Source organism: Filicampus tigris, chromosome 10, assembly GCF_054856515.1.
Source record: "Filicampus tigris isolate MCC_2025a chromosome 10, RoL_Ftig_1.0, whole genome shotgun sequence".
In the NCBI taxonomy this organism is placed as follows: Eukaryota; Metazoa; Chordata; class Actinopteri; order Syngnathiformes; family Syngnathidae; genus Filicampus; species Filicampus tigris.
This window is the reverse complement of record NC_141226.1, coordinates 11,698,441-11,717,510: the sequence shown is the minus strand read 5'-3', so window position 1 is coordinate 11,717,510 and position 19,070 is coordinate 11,698,441. Positions and strand designations below refer to the sequence as shown.

General features: G+C 40.3%; 1 protein-coding gene across 13 annotated transcripts in view; it reads right to left on the bottom strand.

Annotated features, from left to right (window-relative positions):
• LOC147140821 (receptor-type tyrosine-protein phosphatase F-like) overlaps window positions 1-19,070 on the bottom strand; it is a 238,488-nt gene that overhangs the window by 80,859 nt on the left and 138,559 nt on the right. For 7 of the 13 annotated variants that reach the window (XM_086042067.1, XM_086042069.1, XM_086042065.1 and 4 more), the window contains 3 exons: window positions 14,140-14,328; window positions 13,002-13,019; window positions 7,344-7,454 (listed from right to left, as the gene is read on the bottom strand). In XM_086042067.1, coding sequence (XP_085898193.1) covers window positions 7,344-7,454; window positions 13,002-13,019; window positions 14,140-14,328 — 318 coding nt within the window. The remainder of the gene's footprint in view (window positions 1-7,343; window positions 7,455-13,001; window positions 13,020-14,139; window positions 14,329-19,070) is intronic. The other 6 variants (XM_086042070.1, XM_086042076.1, XM_086042073.1 and 3 more) reach the window with 1 other exon arrangement.

Genomic DNA, 19,070 nt, shown 5'->3' with positions numbered 1-19,070 from the left:
ATTGCAGCATCTGTTTTCTCTGAGCTAAAAAATCCTTGACAATAATTGCTTCACTCTTGTTTGCACAAGTCTCCATCAAAATACAATTTTCAAATTCAAGTCCTCCTCCACCTTCCCTTTTCACTCACCGTCCGCACCAGATCGAATTCCAACTGGAATGTCATTACCAAGCATGCTTTGTATTCCTGTCATTAATCATTGGAATTGAATAATACGAAAGCACCTTTTGAGATTCTAGTCAGGAAAAGACAGCTTGTCCCAATCATTCGCTATATTTTCATTAAAATTGTTGATTTATAGTGACATTTTGTTGCCTAAAATGTACCTTGACTCCAAAGACTTTCATTGGCATTTTCTCTTTTTTTTCGCAACATGGACTTCAACAAATGTCTTTACATTTTCAATCAATGGCACATATTTGTGGTGAGTATACTTTATTATGGTAACAATATGCCTAACCTCCAAGGTGTACCCGAATTCAAAACTTTACTCGTAACAATCATCGCCTCCCTTACCCATACCTGACCCTTGCCCACTAGGTAAGGCCAAAGCCTAGCTCATAACAATATCCCTAATCCTAACCCTTACCGTTTTCACGCCAACACCTAACCACAGCCAATATCTAATCCTTTCACATAGGATTATGACACGAACAATATCCCTTAGCCCAAGTAAACCCGAACCCTAATCCTGACATTTACCCATGACACCAAAAAGTAACCCTAACCCAACCATGGCCCATAAGGTCAGGCCAAACCCTAGCACCTAATAAGAACCCTAACTCTAACTAACCTGTTAAGATGTGCTTGTGTATGCAAAGCATTGGCGAGCTCTGTTTTTGTTGTTTTTGTTTTAAAAATATATAAATACAATCATACTGGCTTAAAGCGGCATCTCATGGAAATACCCATAACAGTGTGTTTTCAAATACAACCAATTCAGAAACAAAAACACTGAGGGCATTGGTTAAGGTTTAAAAAAAATTTTGGGATGAAGCGTGGACATGCAAGGTACTGGAAAAATGTTGCTAGTCTGGGAACAGGACAAGGATTACATTGTCAAGCAAGGCATGCATGGGAGCTTCGGAAAGATAGGGGGAAGGATTCGCAAGTACGCTTGGAAGGAGGAGGAGGAGGAGAAGGATGAAGGAGTGCCTTGGTCCGATTTTCGCATCTTAACGCCTGGGCAACTGATTTGCAGGATGACTAATATATGACGAGCTTGTTCTTGGCTACTGGTAGTCCTGTGACCACTGGTGTCACTCCCATTCACTGAACCTGAAGTGAGTTTGCACAACACGCACTCGTGAATAAGGCCTGGAGAGAAGTGGGCCTAATGCAAAACCATTACGCTCCAAGTGTCTGTTATTCTGTCATGATAGCATAGACTTAACACTGCTAAGAGGAGTCAGTCAATGGGCCCTGCGTATTTTGAACACTTAATGCTGTGAATAATTCATGGCATGCGGTTAAGTTTGGAGAGGTGCTGCGGAACTAAATGACTGGAGGGCAGGTAATTGTTATCGATTCCCCTGCCGAGTCTGTAACGCCGACGAGAGCCGCTCACCGAGACGGGCGACGGGACTCTATCAAAACCACAAAATAAAGCCCTGTCTGCACTCAGCCCTGGGCATCTATAAATTTAACGGCCTTTTTAAAGCGCCTGAGGATTGCAGAATGTGTTCCATCACTCCAATCCATCGGGACGGGCAAACTGGCAGGATCAGCGAAGTTCCCCGATGATTCCTCGCATGATGACGGCTGATCAGCCCATCTGACAGCGTGGTGCCAGTTCATTCTTCAAGGCTGGATGGGCTGGCAGTGCCTCACTATTGAATCACTTGTCAACCCTTGGATATTTGGGAATGTTTTTTATGGCGCAAAAAAAACCAAACAGGTATGTCAATAGGACAGGGTGTCTATGCTATTGTTTTATCTCCCTGAGAACATTTTTAGCGGTTCGGCCTTACAGCGAGAACACTTGACCAACCGGTAGGTCGTACACAGACGCAATCACACATGATGAAATAACAGACAGGAAGGGAAGGTATACTGGCTGCTAAGGAAGGAGGAACAATACAACAGGAGGAGGAACAATACAACATAGATCAAATAATGCCTTAAGCGAACAGCACAAGAGCTCCTTGTGTGTTTTGGCAAAGTTGACAGAACCTGTTTTGTACAGGAGTAACTTTGGACAGCAGGCAAGGGGAAGAGGATAATACAAAAGCAAATACATTAAGAAAGGAGATTCCCAATTCTGAGAAATGGATTTCTGGGGTTCCTCATCAAAGTGACCTAAAATCTGTGTCAAATTAAACAGGCCGGCGGTGGGGTGGGGTGGGGTTTAAAAGTCAAAGTGAACCAACCTTCGCGCTGATCTGTGCGCGGATGAAGTGATTTGGATGGAGGTGAGCAATGGAAATGAAGATTGGAGAGCAAGACAACACACAGGTGAAAGACAACAGTGTTATGGAGAACAAGTATTATGGCACAGATGCTAATGTACAGACGTCAGGAAAAGGCTCGGCTTTTATTCAGTCCCCCTATATGGACAGTTTGGTTTTGAATAATGCACGAATTCAGTCATGCACAGGAGGTACATATCGAGGGAAGCAGCATTTTCACTTAAAATACAGGAAACTTTTGGTTCCTCTGGCTCCTGGAATAAAAAGTCCAAGCCATGTAGAAATAGGCACAAAGATTCCTGGGACTTTTGAAAGTACGACCATCCCACCAGCAGGGTGTTCTTTCAGCCAAGATTATATATATATATATATATATATATATATATATATATATATATATATATATATATATATATATATATATATATATATATATATATACATATACACACACACACACATATATATCGCATATATATATATATATATATATATATATATATATATACACACACACGCACACACACACACACACACAAAATGAAGACAATTTAATCAAAAGAAATACAAAGCGATAGCACGGCGCTTTATCCACGTGACATATGGGCATGTCACATGGATATATGAAAACAGGGAGCTGTGTCGGACAAAGCGCTTGATAAATGAGGACGCTTGTCATTCCACCCACGCTGATCAAGTCCTCCCTTTTCCAGTCACCAAGAGCGACCCGCATCTGCAGTACCTACGTAACGCTCGTAATGGACAGAGGTGTGCAAGGACGGGGAGCAAAAACAAGACACCACCCTTCCTTCCTCCCGCCCTCATGCTGAAACATGAAGACATGAATCCGCAGCAGCTGTCAAGAAGGGTGCTGAAAGCAGAAACCCTCAGCCGGTAACGGGATCAGGTTATGTTGGTCGAGTGATTCCGAGCGAAAACTTGCCTTCATTTATTTTATTTTCAAGCTATTTTTCCTGGGATGAATGAACAGTGGTAGATTATTTATAATTACCTGTTCCTAAATTCATTCTAAAATGACAAAGCTATACAAAAAGAGATTAAAATGTCCTCTTGAAAAATTCCATTTCTGATCCCACATTTACCTTAAATAAACCAGATGGCACTACTTTATCCCCTTCAAAGCATGCATCAACATTTCACACCATTTAATATGTTCTGTCAGGGTGCCGTGCAACTGACGTGATGTGTCGCTATTGACGTTGGATAAGGGTGTGCATGTCAAGCTTTTATTTTATTTTTTTATTCCAGTACTTCTTACATATATATATATATATATATATATACATACATACATACATACATATACATATATATATATACATATACATGTATATATATATATATATACATATATGTATATATATATATACATATATATATATACATATATATATACATATATGTATATATATATATACATATATATATACATATATACATATATATGTATATATATATATATATATATACTTTTTTTATTTTATCCATTTACAACATGCACCAAAGCTCTGTAAATCTCTAAAAGTACCTTGTGACCAAAAGGTTAAATACCATACTAGTGAATTAAGGAAGAACCTCTAAATTCAAATGCCTACAATGTTGTACATTTAAGTTAATGTCCAACTAAATCATTTATTTAGTGAGTTTAGCTTTTTATTCTTTTACATACAGTTACTGTTACTTAAAATATTGTCTGTACAATTTTACTGAACGTTGGCGAACCGACCCAGTACCGGACTGACTCTTTTCCATTATTTTCTGTGGTCCAAAAAAGTTTTTATATCTGGCATATTGCAACCCAACCACAACTGAGATACTGACTGTTGCTACACTTTTTAACTCTACAAACACTCCGTTTTACACCAAAAGCTTGTCATGTTTACAGTTTGGAGGCTAGATATGCTAATCCTCTAAATCTCCCCTTTGGTGTGCTCGATAAAACGACACAAAGTACAGACGAGACTGATGTCGTAGCTCATGTTTTGGACCCAATCAAAGCCCACCGACAGCAGAGCCTGTGGGTCCAATGCTCTCCGTGGCGGCGGTAACAATGACAGGGTGAAAACAAGCCCTTTTGCCGCCATCAAAGACAACTACCGTTTTTAAAAGGTTATGCTTGGTTTGATTTCTATTTGGATGTCTGTGTGTTGCTTAGTGGGTCGGGATAAAGGGGGGTTGACAGCTACCTGGGTGGTGTTTGAGACCTACCGGAGCCAGAAGGGTGGGCCAAGCTGACGCCACGCTATGCAATCACTGTAATTATCTTAGAGAGGAGGCAAAGGCCGAGTCTGCACCTGTGACAGTTGATTAATAGACAAGAACTACATCCCCTTCTTAGCGCTCCCCACTTGTACCCCTCCTCTGCATGTGAGTTAAGGTTTAAGAGCAGAACCTGTCGGGGCTTGTGGTATTCCACCCAGCAATTTTGATGGCACTGTTGCCCTTGAAAAGATAATGTAAGTCCAGATATTTTGTTCTCGCAGTTTCATTTTTCTCACACATTTATAACTCTTGATGAATTTACTTTATTAACTATGCAGACAAAGTTTTAAGTAAAATTTTAACTGGTATATGATGTATGCATGTCGAGTTGAATATTTACTATATTAAAACAGTTTCCTAACTTGGCCTCACTAGCGAGGGTGTCAAAAGACTGACCTACGTTCAAGTTTTTTTAGGGGGAGGGGATTGATGCATTTTCTAATGGTAAAATACGAAATACAATCAAAAGGCTACAAGTAAAATTAAGAGTTAAAATGATGAATGACATACCACTTTTTTTTTATTTAAATAATCGTCACTGTTGGTTGGAAACGTCATTGTGTCCAAATAAGGTCAATTTAATATTTTTTCACACAATTGGTATGTCCCCACATCGTGTTATTTTGCCGCATTATAAATCAATTTAAACATTTTAAAATATCTACAGAACAAATCTTCACAAAAAATTGGTCAATGCCTGTTGCGAATCCTATCCAGTAAGTGGAAATGAGAGCACAAAACTGGTTCAAGAAACAAAAAACAAAATCTAACTTTTACAGGGTGTAGAGTAAACATGCAGTAATTTGTATTCATATCTCCAGTAGAGGATATTGGATATGGTACAAAAGAAAGACATTAGCGGCATTTGCATGGAGCCATGCATTCTGATTACAATGAAATAAAATGAAAATGCTCTATATAAACACCTCAATTGGAATAAAAAAGGCAAATCCGAACGGAATTTAAGTTGGGTTCACAGGTGGAATATATTCGTTTTGCTAAACCAATCAGATGTCAGGCTGTGTTCTATCTGCGTATTCACTACTTTGACGTAAATGCATAGTGACATCATCATTTATACACTTGAAAAGGGAGTCTTCCAACCAGCGGTGGTCGGTGACGGGATAGCTGCCTTTCAATGCTTGTTTGTGTTTGATGTTTTTAACCAAGCTGTTACTTTAATAAAAAAGTAAAAACAATCGCAATACTGTGCTAAATCAACGACTGACCTCCATCTTGATAAATCTCGTAATTTTGACATCAATCTTGTTTGTGCATGTCACACGGCTGTTAAACGGCTGTTCTGATTAAAGATGGTGGCACATGTAAGCAGCAGATTGGAATGGATCACGTCACAAACAGTTGACGAAAGCGCTTCAATTGGAATGATTTCAATCTGAATGGCAATTAAGTCTGAACGGAAACCCGATGTGAAGCCAAGCCTCTGGCTAGCGGACGACAAGGCTACAGATATCGTTTGCACTTTCCTACAAAGAAAACATTTAAGGCATTTATCTTTATTTTATTTTTCACATTGCTGAATATAAACACATTTGTTGCTTGATTTTCTAAAACGGAGACAGAATACTGATGTTGTGCTGCTGTACACGATACTGTTTCACTTGTTTGCATCATTCCTTTCCTAATAACAAAACATTTAAGTTATTATGTTATTTTACTGTGTAAAGGATTTGAGTCTGTTTTGCTGGCTACTGCCGAGGTGCGCTTGAAAGGCACTGTCCCCAACCCGTGCACTTGTATCTATCATTCGTTTCCTAAAAAGAGGACATGTAACGTTCTATAAAATTAAAATAGTATATTTTATCAACCGTAGAGATGAATATATTTGATAATCCTTTATTAGAAAATTTATTGGAGCAGTTCTGTATTGTAAATGTCAGGAACATTCTTTCCCTCCTACTGTAGGAACTGTGTGATTTTTGATTGATTATGATTGCAAAAAGCCAAGGAAATCACAAAACACAAACGCAGAGTCAACCCTGATGCTGGCTGAAATGAATTTAGGGCTTTTGTTGGTCATTTGCAATTATAGGACACTGAGAATACATGTACTCAAGGCTACTTCTATATTTGCTTGGTACAAAGTTGTGAAATGTTAAAAGTGTGTGGGTCTTCTTTAGCCTCACACACTCCCTTCCTCCCTCGCTCGCTGCATACTAACAACTGGAGCTGCTATGCCGTTTCATCTACATCAGACATGCTGGTGTTATCCATCAAGGCTGACCTGCACACTACTCTCTCTGCTTTACCGCCTTGTTTTTTTTAGAGGCTTTGTCTTTTTTTTTCGCTCCTACTGCAGCAGGTTTGCAGGGTTGCCCTTAGCCTGCCCTGCATTAGTCCGCTCACAGAAGAAGCAAAACAAACCCCCCCCCCAATCCTGTTCATAGAGCCTTGCAATGCAGTCAAAATACAAAATCTGAGACAGCGTCTTGGTGGGTCCTTTCTGTGTGGAAATTCAGTTTTGAATGCAGCTGTTTGCATAGAGGCCTCTGCACCTGGAGGTGGAGGTTAGTTGATAGAAATGCATGAACAAGGCACAAAGATAGAAACGGAGGTACAAATATAGTCAGGTTAGAAACCAAGATAGATGAAAAGTGAGTCGGGGGCGGGAGGTGGACTTGGTTGACTTTACCTCGTACGTAGAGGTTGGCGGGAGCCGAGTAACGGGTGCCGGCACTGTTGGTGGCAATGCATTCGTATTTGCCCTGGTCGGACTCCTCGCTGTTCTCAATTTGTAGAGCTCCTGCAAAGTGGAGGGGAAGGGTGAAATATTTGAGCCGCAAATGTAACATGGCATAAAAGCTCAGCAACAATCTAGTCGGCTAAAAAAGTGTGTACGCTTCCGCAGCATTTAGGTGAGCTTATATAATATGCCCAATTGTGGTGATAAAACGAACAAATTAAGTCAATCATCAGGTATGTAAGCGTCTCTCAGGGATTTCTTGTGTTGATGTTAGCACTCGCAATACATTCATGTTTTGAAACAAACAAACTTGGGATGGGCGTACTAGTTGATTACTCTACCACTTTGTAGGATTTCAAGAGTGTAGAATTGGGAAGCAATTGAGACAAAATGGAGTGGAACTACGTGACTGCAACACGCAGAGCCATGGTTCACTTAGTTTCAACTAGAAGAACATGACTGCTGTTGCGACACATAGCAAAGCATTCCGGTATTGTCCATCAAAAAGATTGCGTTGCCAAATACATTTGGAGAGGTATGTGCCCTTAACAAGACAAGAATGATTTAAAAAGATTATGTTAAACGTGTTTCTTTTTATTGAAAAACAACAGTGGAAATGGTTTTCTTTTATTAGCTTTTGGCTAAAACAAACAAAAAACTTCAAAAAAATCTAAATTGAAAAACGGTGATTTTCATAGAAAATGAATGATTTAATGTTTAGAGTGAAAAATGACAGCAATCATTTATTTTGTAATTAAAGTTGGCTGAAATATATTCCATTTTAAAATTAAACAAAAGTAACAATTATGCATTAATACCCCCCCTCCGAAAAACACCCATCCTTTGGTGCCTAAATTGGTGTTTCCAACTCCAATATTCATTCATTTATGTATTTAACGATCTTTTTTGTTGACCATGTGTCAACATGGCTCCCCCAAGGTGGTGCTGACACTGCCAGATGGCTTCGGTTATAGCTTTTACCAGGAGCTCAGAGTAAACATGTTGGGGGAAAAACAAAGCATCAAAGCCTAAGAGACATGCTGCAGTCATTCGGACACGACAAATACAGTACAATCATGAGCCACTTTCACACTGGACATAGAAGCCAGCTTTTCCTGGATCGCTGTCCTGTGTGTAAGTTACTGATGTGAGAATGTTTGTTGTTACCCTTGTTATGGTGTTGGCGCTGTTATCACAGGTACACAAAAGGTTGGGGGTTTGGACGTCGGCTGTCATGCGATGAAACATAAATGTTGACGGGGGTGGTGGGGATGTTTGTGGGGTTTGACCGGCCTGGAAATACACCAGCCGTTTGGGAAAATCCCCAAATTCTGCCGAAATTCTTGACTTCCAAAAATTGGAGTGGTAGCCACTTGTTCCTTAACCTAACCCTAAATTAATAAATATTACTAAATAAATTACTATATTATTATTATAAGGACAGATTTGGAATCAGTGCAAAAATGCATCAAGAAATGTTTACAAAAAAAAAAACATGACAATTTGTTGACCAGTGTTATCAGAGTGTTCAAATTAAACAATGCAGAATGTCTAAAGGTATGTGGTAAATTTAACACCAGAGACTCAGTGCTCACACTGCTTGGTGTTGAAAGGATTTGTCAGCGTTCCCTGTAAGGCACTGGCGAATAAACGCCAGCTCTACTGTTACGCCTCAGAAAAGGCTAAGAAGGCTCAGAAAGGGGCTATGGAGTCGTCCCAAATGGCAGTTTGACAAACAACAGCAAACTTACCTGCCTCCCGTGACTGACAACATACATGTAAAAACTTTTCGTGAGTGAAACACATGTTTGTGACAACAATAAATATGACGCCTCCCAAACAGCACAGCACTAGCGTGAAAGTCAGCCAGTCAGCCGCGCAGTTGGGAACAAGACAGAACAGTCGGCGTAAGATGATGTGTCAGGATACAAGTTGGTTTTTTTTTTTCCTCACACCATGCAGCATGAGATGGATGCGACAAACAAGGCTCACCACCCGGGAAACTGACTACCAAGGTGAGACTTCTCGGGTAGGAGGGAGTGGTGCGCTCAGATCTCACGACAGCACATCCTCTATGTGAGGTGGCGAACTTGCCGCCGTGTGACTCAGTGCTGACATGCAGCCGCATACTAATGACGCTGTCACCAAACTGTCAATCTCACATTGGGGAGGAAATAGCGCGGGCCGCCTGCGGGAACGAGGGCGCTTAAGTTGTCAGACCTGCGACACTTAACCCCCCTACTCTCCCACCCCACCATCCAGTGTGGTTATTTCAAACTCTTTCGAGCCGTGGTTCTCAAACTCGGCTATGCGGATTCCCCAGGGTCTGTGAGGCGTAACTTAGTGGTTTGCCAAATAATTTACAATTCATGTTTGAGTATTATTATTTAAACTTCAAGCTTTTGCCCAACTGTTCAATGCTTCAGTAGTTTTTACACAACTTGTTTTCTCACAACTAACCGAAAGGCAACATTCATGACAGGTGCTGAATCCATAAATTGACCACTTCTATCCTTTTCTGTGACTCTTCCATTCTCTTTCTCTCTCTTGCAACCTGAGGATAACTACGGCAAGCATTCTTAACATTTAAGAGCTGCACTGTGATATGTGTGTGAAGATACTGTATCTGTAATTCAATTTTTTCTAGTCCAAAAAGAACATTTCAGGTATCGTAATGTGTGCATAGAATGGATATCTACAACAGAATTGTAGGTTCTTTAACCCTAGTTTGCGATACAGTATCTACAATTTGATTCAAACTAGTCATAATTCCAGTTCAAGGTGTTTTTAATTCACTTCATTTATGCCACGTTTTATGTTGCGAATCGGCCTGAATTGATTCATCCAGAAATCATCTAAACAAATATTAAATTTGTAATAATAATAATCATCATAATACGTAATACATTTTGGCTTCAATATGTGTGTATAAACGTGGTTAAAACAGTAAACTAAATGTTGAATAATTGTATTACTAATTACAGTAATTGTTGAGATGATTAACTTGTTAGATAATCCTCAAGAACGATTTTAAGGAAATACAATAATTTTCTAAAATTCATACTTTTTAAATGATCCAAAACAATCTTCAAAAGTACTTAAACATTGAACAGTTGGACATGGTGCTGTCAAAAGTTTGTGAGGTCAAATAAAGTTCACCTGTGAAATTTATAGTTCATTTTAGGTTAATCCTGAAATTTTCACCTGAAATCCCAGTTTTACTAACTTGTGTAACTACAACAACCCTGCTTTCTCATGTACAGTAGGTAAGGCAAGGCATCAAAGGTTTCCAGGGGTGCACATTGTAGCTATGCTTAAAGCGGGAGGCAAACTAAACATTTTCTTTTCAAGAATATGTTCTCTGAACCTCCACTAGTCTAAACATGCATTCTGATTAATATCGTGTTTGTGGAATCTGAGTTAAGCATCAAAATTCACCCGTTTTAGCTGTTATGAAATGCGCTATATAATTAAAATCGTATTGTATTGTATCTCAGGGGGCGGCGAGTTTGTCACTTGTTGTCGACTGAAAATGACATCACAGTTGCTCAGGGCTCAGGTAGCGACCAATCACAGTTCAACTGTTTTCTGAAGATGAGCCATGATTGGTAGTCAGCAGAGGCCTGAGCAACTATGATGTCGTTTTCAGTTGACAGAATGACAAAATGGCTGCCCCTTGAGATGGCTAAAAACAGGTGGATTTTGCTGTTTAACTCATATTCCATAAACACAATATTAACCAGAGTGCCGTGTTTGGACTAGTGAAGGTTCGGAGAACATATTCTTGAAATAAAATTGTTTGGGTTGACTTCTGCTTTAAATGGCATCAGCATTATGAGCGGGTCCTTGAAAAAATTAATCTCCTGTAAAAGGGTTGCTGAGTCCAAAAAGTTTGAGAGCCCCTGCTAAAGGTTGAACCTTCCGCAAGATCAAATTGCTGTTTTGTATAAGGAATCAAATTAGCAGGTAGTATTTACCTCTCAGTTTAAATTAGCAGTCTTCACAAGGAATGTGTGCGTTATGAAGTTTGCTGCATGGCGTGTATGCTAATGTAACGTCAATTTACATTTCAACACATGTAGCGGCAGCAACAACCTCACGTGGCAAAAACGACCTTCATTTTAAAATGCAACTCCTCACCGCTTCGCCCCAACACCACGAGGTCAAGACGTGGTCAGCTCAAAGTCAGTGTTTACGACAACACCACTCGAGTTGAATGCCCGCTAGATCATGTGTGCCTTTGAAAACCGTGCCTGGCCTGTTGAAGCAGGTGGAAGTTAGTGAAAGAGGATGTAAAGTTGGCTGGCTGTGAACCCATTAAGGATCGGAGTGCATAACCGTCTTTCTACCCTTAAAGCCTGGAGAGCATATACGTCATTTTCTTTTTTTTCATCCAATTTCTGTTCTCTTAACCAATGAAATGCAACAGAATATACACGTGACGGATGTTCTGGAATTCATTCAAGTCATAATGGCGGACGCCATCGATCGCGGGAGCTTTGAAATAAGTAAATTCGATTGAAACAGTAAAGATTAAACTCGGGCCTGTGTGTAAGCCACATGTCTAAGGTCTCAAAATCTTTTGGAATTGTGTTTCTGTCTACTACAGGGCCTGATATATTAATCATTTTGTAGGTGTTGAATTTCTGGGAGAACTTCAGGTTTTCAAGGGTAATTCCAAAGACGACCTTAGGTTTTGGGGAGCTGTTGAGACAGGCGCTTTAGGCTTTAACGGGGTAACTGGCTAGACAGTTAAATCACTGCATGTTAAGTGACGGTGCCAGCGGAGGCCATCGGCAAGTCAGAACAGTGGTTCGCAACCTGTGGATCGAGACCCATTTTGGGTGGGTCGCAGACAGCTAGTAAAAATTCCATGTATTTGCATTCCGATTGTTTTGGAACAGTACTGAGGTGTATCAAGTTGCTACAGAGAACACACTGTAGAATATATATACACCACACAATTAGCTAAGAAGAACTACTTCACCGTATATCTGCATTTGTATTACTTAGGCTAATTGTACATTGCACTTTAGTTTCTTTTCTTAACTGTGAAATGAGCCAAAACTTTGGCTCACACTTATTGCGACATTAGTTTGCAGTAACATCCTGTGTGGAAAAGTAATCATGCAAAAGCCACGATATACAGTAAATATGTACAAAAAAAAATCACGGATGCAGCAAGGCTGCAAAAGGTGAACTGCAAAATAGCTAGGGGCAACAGTAATGATAATAATCATAATAATAAGAAGAATATAAACACGCAGTATACGCGTTTCCCACGAGAAAACTGTTTGAAATTATGAGCAAGTCTAAGGTCTACCAGCGTCCCGAATTGGATTATGTTCAGTTGGATTTCCGAGGACACACGTAGAAGGAAACACCTTGGAACATGCTGACAACAAGGCTGGTGAACGTTGTGTGCAAGGCGCAACCACAGCGGACAGACCACGTGCTCGCCAGACGAAGGGGGAAAAGTGGAAGAGGCGTCAATGAACCTGGCGTGGTGGTGACGTTGGGTTGGGTGGGGTGGCTGATGCAAAGGGTCTGTTTGCATGAGATGTGATGGTACACATTTTTTTTTTTTTTTTAAATCATCATCCTTACCTCTAATTGGCGTACCACCTAGGTGGGAATCATATTGAGGCAAACAGGGGTTGAGAGATTTAGTTAGTAATCCACTTAATCATCAGTGGGTGAGAAGAAAACAAAAAACAAATAAAACACATGGCTTTCTGGCCAGCCACAGATAAGGAATAAACTGATTAGAAGCAACGTGATAAAGTACACTGTGCTGGATGCAGTGAAACATGGAGAGCTACCAGACATTGCACTCTGCTAATAAACAGCCAGAAACCTCACGCATCACTTTGTCTTTGTGTGTCATCTTCCAAACCGCTTATCCTGTACAGGGTTTGTGTCTTTGTGTTCCATTTTTGTTATACATCTAGTTGTATGGCTAGCAGTAAATCCTGATGCGTCAGCAGATGTCTGGAAAATTGTGGGTCGGGGTAATAGGAAGGGGGGTGGTGGATAAAAAGAGTTGTTAGTCCGAGGGCATATCAGCGCGTTTCCAGGCACCCACTCACTGTCTCACTAGAGAAAGAAAACCAATTAAAAGTTTGGTGCAAGACTAAATGGAGTAACATATGATATGATAGTAGTTTTTAACCTTGGCTTGTGTTAGCATGTTGATGCTTTTATTTGGTAGAATTAAAGTGGAGCCACTCTGATTGGTTTTTAATGTAGGTTATTGACTATATTTCCTCATATATTTTATGTAGACTATGCCTATGTGGTTGATGCACAATATTGTGAGCACTGTACTTATTGCATTTTATTTGATGTATTTACTCGTTGCGCCAATCTGCCTTGGTTTTTATTCAACAATAGTTCAATGTTTATTCTGGAGTAAACTGCCCTTTCTTCCACTAGAGCATTGGTGAAACACATACTACTGTATAGACTCACTATACCGAGACATATAACTGGCTAACTTGCATGCCTAATGTTCGTCTCTGCTCTGATATTACTTCACAAATCCGTGTTTAGGTGAATTTGAGACTGTGCGGGGGTCCATTGTAGTGAAGGAAAAATGTTTATAAAAACATAAGAAAATATATATTTTTTAATTGATCGAGGGGCCGTCTGAGTGTGCCCACCAGCCGCCAGTTGCCAATAACTCATCTATGAAAATACAAAGAATGTAAAAAAAAAAAAAATAATACATAGAATTAAAGTGTACCTGAGTGGAGCTGTCTGATGCGGCCGTTGCTGCTGCTGATATCCACAGGCAGCATGTCCTTGAACCAGGTGATCTCCGGGTCGGGGTTTCCGCTGGCCGCGCACAACATGGTGGCGGTCCTGGTCCGCTCCACCACCTTCAGCTGTGGGCCCATGTCGATGGTGGGGAAGCCGTGCGGGATCTGGTTCTCTGCAGATGAACATACGGGAGGGGGTTTTGTAAGAAAAGCCAGTGAGAAGGCAAACAAATTTTACAAGTTGAGAGGCCTCTCAGCGGCTTCGAGAGCTTCAAGGATGCCATCTCGCAAGAATTTAGGAGGCATTCAGTGCAAGGCTGAAGACACTTTAGCATAAAAAAATAACATCATTCACAATAGAAATGATGACAAAAGCATCATTTCCTGTTCATTTCCTTTCGTAGTAATCCTTAATAACTGGCAGAAGGAACACATGTTGTATGTTTCAATTCACATGTGCTCCTGCCACTCATACAGTAGGCACTGACTTTGTGGATTATCTTGAATCCTGTTCATTTGTGTTGTGCATGGTGGCGGTTTTCAATGACCGTCAGGAGGAGCGCTGACATTTGATTTCGTGATGCGGCCAGAGTGGACTTGGCTTTGACTATGTGGATTATTTTTGAGCCCTTATGTTCATTTCTACTGTGCAATGTGGTGTTTATGTCAATAACTGGCAGGAGGAGCGATTGCATTATTGATATGTCTACCTTGTGCCTACTTGAATGTGATTGTGTCCCCTTAAGGCTTTTGAGTTATTGATTTATTTGTATTGTGTAAATTGATGATTTTCATTAACTAGCAGGAGGACACGTTGATTTTGTGACGAAACCAGGGTTGGATGTCATGCATATTTATGTGTGAGTCAGTGTACTTGGTTTTGACTTAATGAATTATTTTGATGCCGTTTATTTCGATTATGAATTTTGGCAGCATTCATCAGGAAAGGGTGGAATTGGTAGCATTGATATGCTACATGGCACCAGACTGATCCTAAATGGTGGCATTTTGCTCCTAAAATTTTATTTTTTTAAAGTTAATTAATATTCTTCAATGTTTTATATTGATGACCGACTTCTGCTCCATGCTTTAAGCCAATTTATCAGTAATATAGTGAAAATGACTGGATTGAATATTTACTTCGCAACTCAATTTACAGTGTGCGCCCCTAAATGTTGTACTTGTGCCTCTGAAATTTCAGATTTTGGGCCACTGAGCTCCGAGTAAAAACTGTTGATTGCAATAAATTTACAACACAGTTGGGTTGTGGCCATAACTGCGGATTAATGAGTCCTTCTGTTCATTTCTATTGGACAAGGGTGTTAATTATCAATACCTGGTTGGGTGCATCTCTGTGGCACATATTATTAACATACAAAGTATAACAATGGCAAAGAAACATTTCCTCTGGCATTGAAATTATTCCAACATCTTACGCCCGCCCCAATATTTGTATTCAAGCCACAGCGTTTTGGCGAGCTAAGCCCCTTTCGCTTTCAACGTCAACAGGGGATATTTTAGAGCAAACAATGTTGTACCGACGCCCATATAATATTTATGATTAAGATTATTGGCGAGTGTTTCCGGCTGGTGAAAAATGCAAACGGGTATATTACATGAGCCGGCGGTGCGGTCGTATCGGGAGAGCACAAACGGGGAGGGAATAAATCATAAAGTCTCATACATGTAGCTGACGCTTTGTCACCCCGTTTGCCTGGCAGGTGAGCTGTGAAACCTACTATGTGTGGTTTGCACTGGAAATTCAGTCCCATTGAATCAGAGGAGTTTCATGGTTCGTTTCAGTGTTGTTGTTTTTTTTTTTCTTGTTAAAATCTTAACCATGGTTTGGAGCCCTATTTTAAAACATAAATCCATGTTTTAGACACTAATTTGAGACCCTACTCTTGGCTTGAAATTGTAATTTAAAACCTGAAGGCAGGCAGGCTTTAAATCCTAATGTGAAACTCAGGACAAGGCTTGAAACCCAATTTTGATACCATAACTTGAAACCCCAACCCAGACTTGGAAACCTAAATCTGAAATCCCAATTCCAAACACTAATGCTGATTTGAAGGCCTAATATTAACCCCTAATCATGTCTAAAATCCTACTTTGAAAACCCAACCTGACCAGAAACCCTAATTTAATCATTTAACCCAGATTTGAAACCCTAACTCAGACATTAAACCCTGATCTTAAACGTGATTTTAATTCCCAACCCGGCTTGAAACCCTCATTTAAACTCTCAACTCTTGCTTGAAACTTTAAAACCACAAACACTGTGTTGAAACCCTAACTCTGGTTTGAAAGTCCAACAGAGGGCTTGAAACCCTACATGAACACCCTGAACACTGTCCTGAAACTCTATTTCCATAAGGCAAGTCTAAAATCCTAATCCTTGTCTGAAACCCTAAAGTGAGACCCTGACACTGAATTGACCGCGACCCCAAACTCTAATGCTGAATCGAAACCCTAATTTAAAATCCTCACCCATATTTGCTGTGTGTGACAATTTCTCCCATGTAAATTGGTTTTAATTGGTTCTCTGTAGAAGCCACATGCACAGATAAACTGCTGCAGCTTTCATGAGGCAAATTTGCAAGGTCTTTGCATGAATGAAGCTACAGTATTTACACATTTACAATACTTACAAAATTATGCACATTTTGTCACATGTAGCTGAACTAATTTGCATATCCCACTCATTTGCTGGGAAAAAAAAAACCAGTGAAAATTGTTTGAATATGAGTAGTTGACAAGCTATTGTGGAAGATTTGAGAACTGCCTGGTTTCCCAACTCCTGCAGCTGGTCTGTCTGCCAACTTGTCATTCCAAGCAAGACAAAGACAACCTTTGTTCACATCCTCTTTCATTGCCTGGGACGCCAGAGAAGGCAGGCAATGCTTGGAGGGAAGCCAGTGAATCAAATCAAACATGCGACTTGATGTTTCTCAAGATAAGCAGACTTGAGTAAAACTCCTGGCTAGAAAACCCTGACCTTTGCTTGAAACACTGATTTGGAAACTTAACTGCCTTGAAACCTTGAAATCCTAAATTGAAAGTCTTGACCTTGTTTAAAATCTGAACTGCTAAACTTACCTTGAACCCCTAATTTGAAACCTTAAGCGTTGCTTCAAATACTAACTAACGCTTGTTTTAAACTCAATTTTGAAATCCAAATCTTTGCCTGAAACCCAAACCCTGTATTATTTTCCTAAATTTGAAACCTTAAAAATCTTAATTGGAAACCTGAACACAGGCTTGAAATACATGTTGTATTCTTTCTTTTGGTTCTTTGAGTTTATGCTTATTTAAAAAGTATTCTTAACCCACTACTGACATTTGTTTGTTTTGGATTCATAACCATGGTCATGTTTGGTTTTACTTAACAATTCATTTTTAATTTATGATAAAATGGAAAATACTTTTTGTTTTAGTTAGTATTTTTGTGGTTCTTTGGAATTAAAAGGACATTTTGTCACGCATGCAGGCTGACCGACCCCAAGAAATGGATCTTTGACTAAAAAAATATCTGTGGCCCTTAAAGATTTGTATTTAGAGTGTACCCCTGATCTAAATGGTGCAAAAACACTAGCAGACACAAATTAATCAATTAATCAAAATGTAATCCGTGTGTGTGTGTGTGTGTGTGTTGATCAAACAAAGCAGAGCAGACATTTATTAATCTAAGAAATAGGTGACGTGAGCAGAAGACATGAGTCTACACATGTCATAAATATAGTAGAAACATGATGCAAGCCGGTGATATAAAGTTGGCCCATGGCGGGATTGTAGCGAAGATTGTATGTGGTGGGGGTGTGTACTGAATTAGAATACCAACGGGATGTGTATGTGTGGGGGGAAGGGGGCGTTTTGGCTTGTGTAGGATGTTGGCAATGACACTCCTAATACATTAATTAGTCCAATTAAGAAGCCATGACGCGGTCCTAAACTGCTGTGTAACCTGCGAGCGTAAGGCAGGTGCGGGGAAGAGGAAATAAGTAAGAAGGAGACCAAGGAGAAGGGGGTGGGCACTGGGGAGGGTTTGCATGCCAACCTCCTGCCAGCTCCAATTACCAGTGCGAGCGGAGCGTGGCGACGAGGGCGATGGCTCTAATCAGAGCCCCGCTGAAATAGACCCGTCCTCGTCCTACTGTCCCGCCGGGAGGGCCGCTGGATGGCAATACCGCGCTAATGTCAGCCAGCCTCGCCTCCCTCAATAGCCCCCCTCGTCAACCCCAAAGATCTCCGCGAGGGAAAAACTGGTAACAAGGAAGGCCTGACATGCGAGCTACTGCACTTGTGCCTCATTTTTATGTGGCCGTGCTTTCTCATTACTCGTTTCAATCTGCTGTGCGGAAGGCAGACAAATGAGCTGCTATGAATGTTTAACGTGTGGGCAGAACAACAGACGCCTCCTATGGAGAATACGTAGTTGTGAAACATGTAAGGGGAGCAAGCATATGCCTGCGAATATTCATGAGGAAACACAATTCACTGCATTCTGCATCAATAGTTGTAAAAGGGACATAACATGACATTTTTTCCCAATTAAAACAGTTCCCAGGTGTCTGAAACATCCTAAATATGTTGAAGAGTCACGGTTACAACTTAGGGAATGGATAGTTAGAAACTTTGTTACTATGCTTTGTTTTTTGCTTCAACATAACTGTGGGCGGTCATTTGTCGCAGGATTTTTCTGGCTATAGTAGCTTAATGCCACTCCCAGTTGAAGACATGTTGACTGTCAAAATAAACACAGAGCAAAGAGAAATGCACATGTACAACGTATTTAAAAAAAAAAAAAACACTGACTTCTACTAGCTTGATGCTACCACACAGTGCAAAACGCCACAGAGAGGCTAACAAATAGCATCGATAGCACGGTGTTATGAACAACACATATTTAAACACC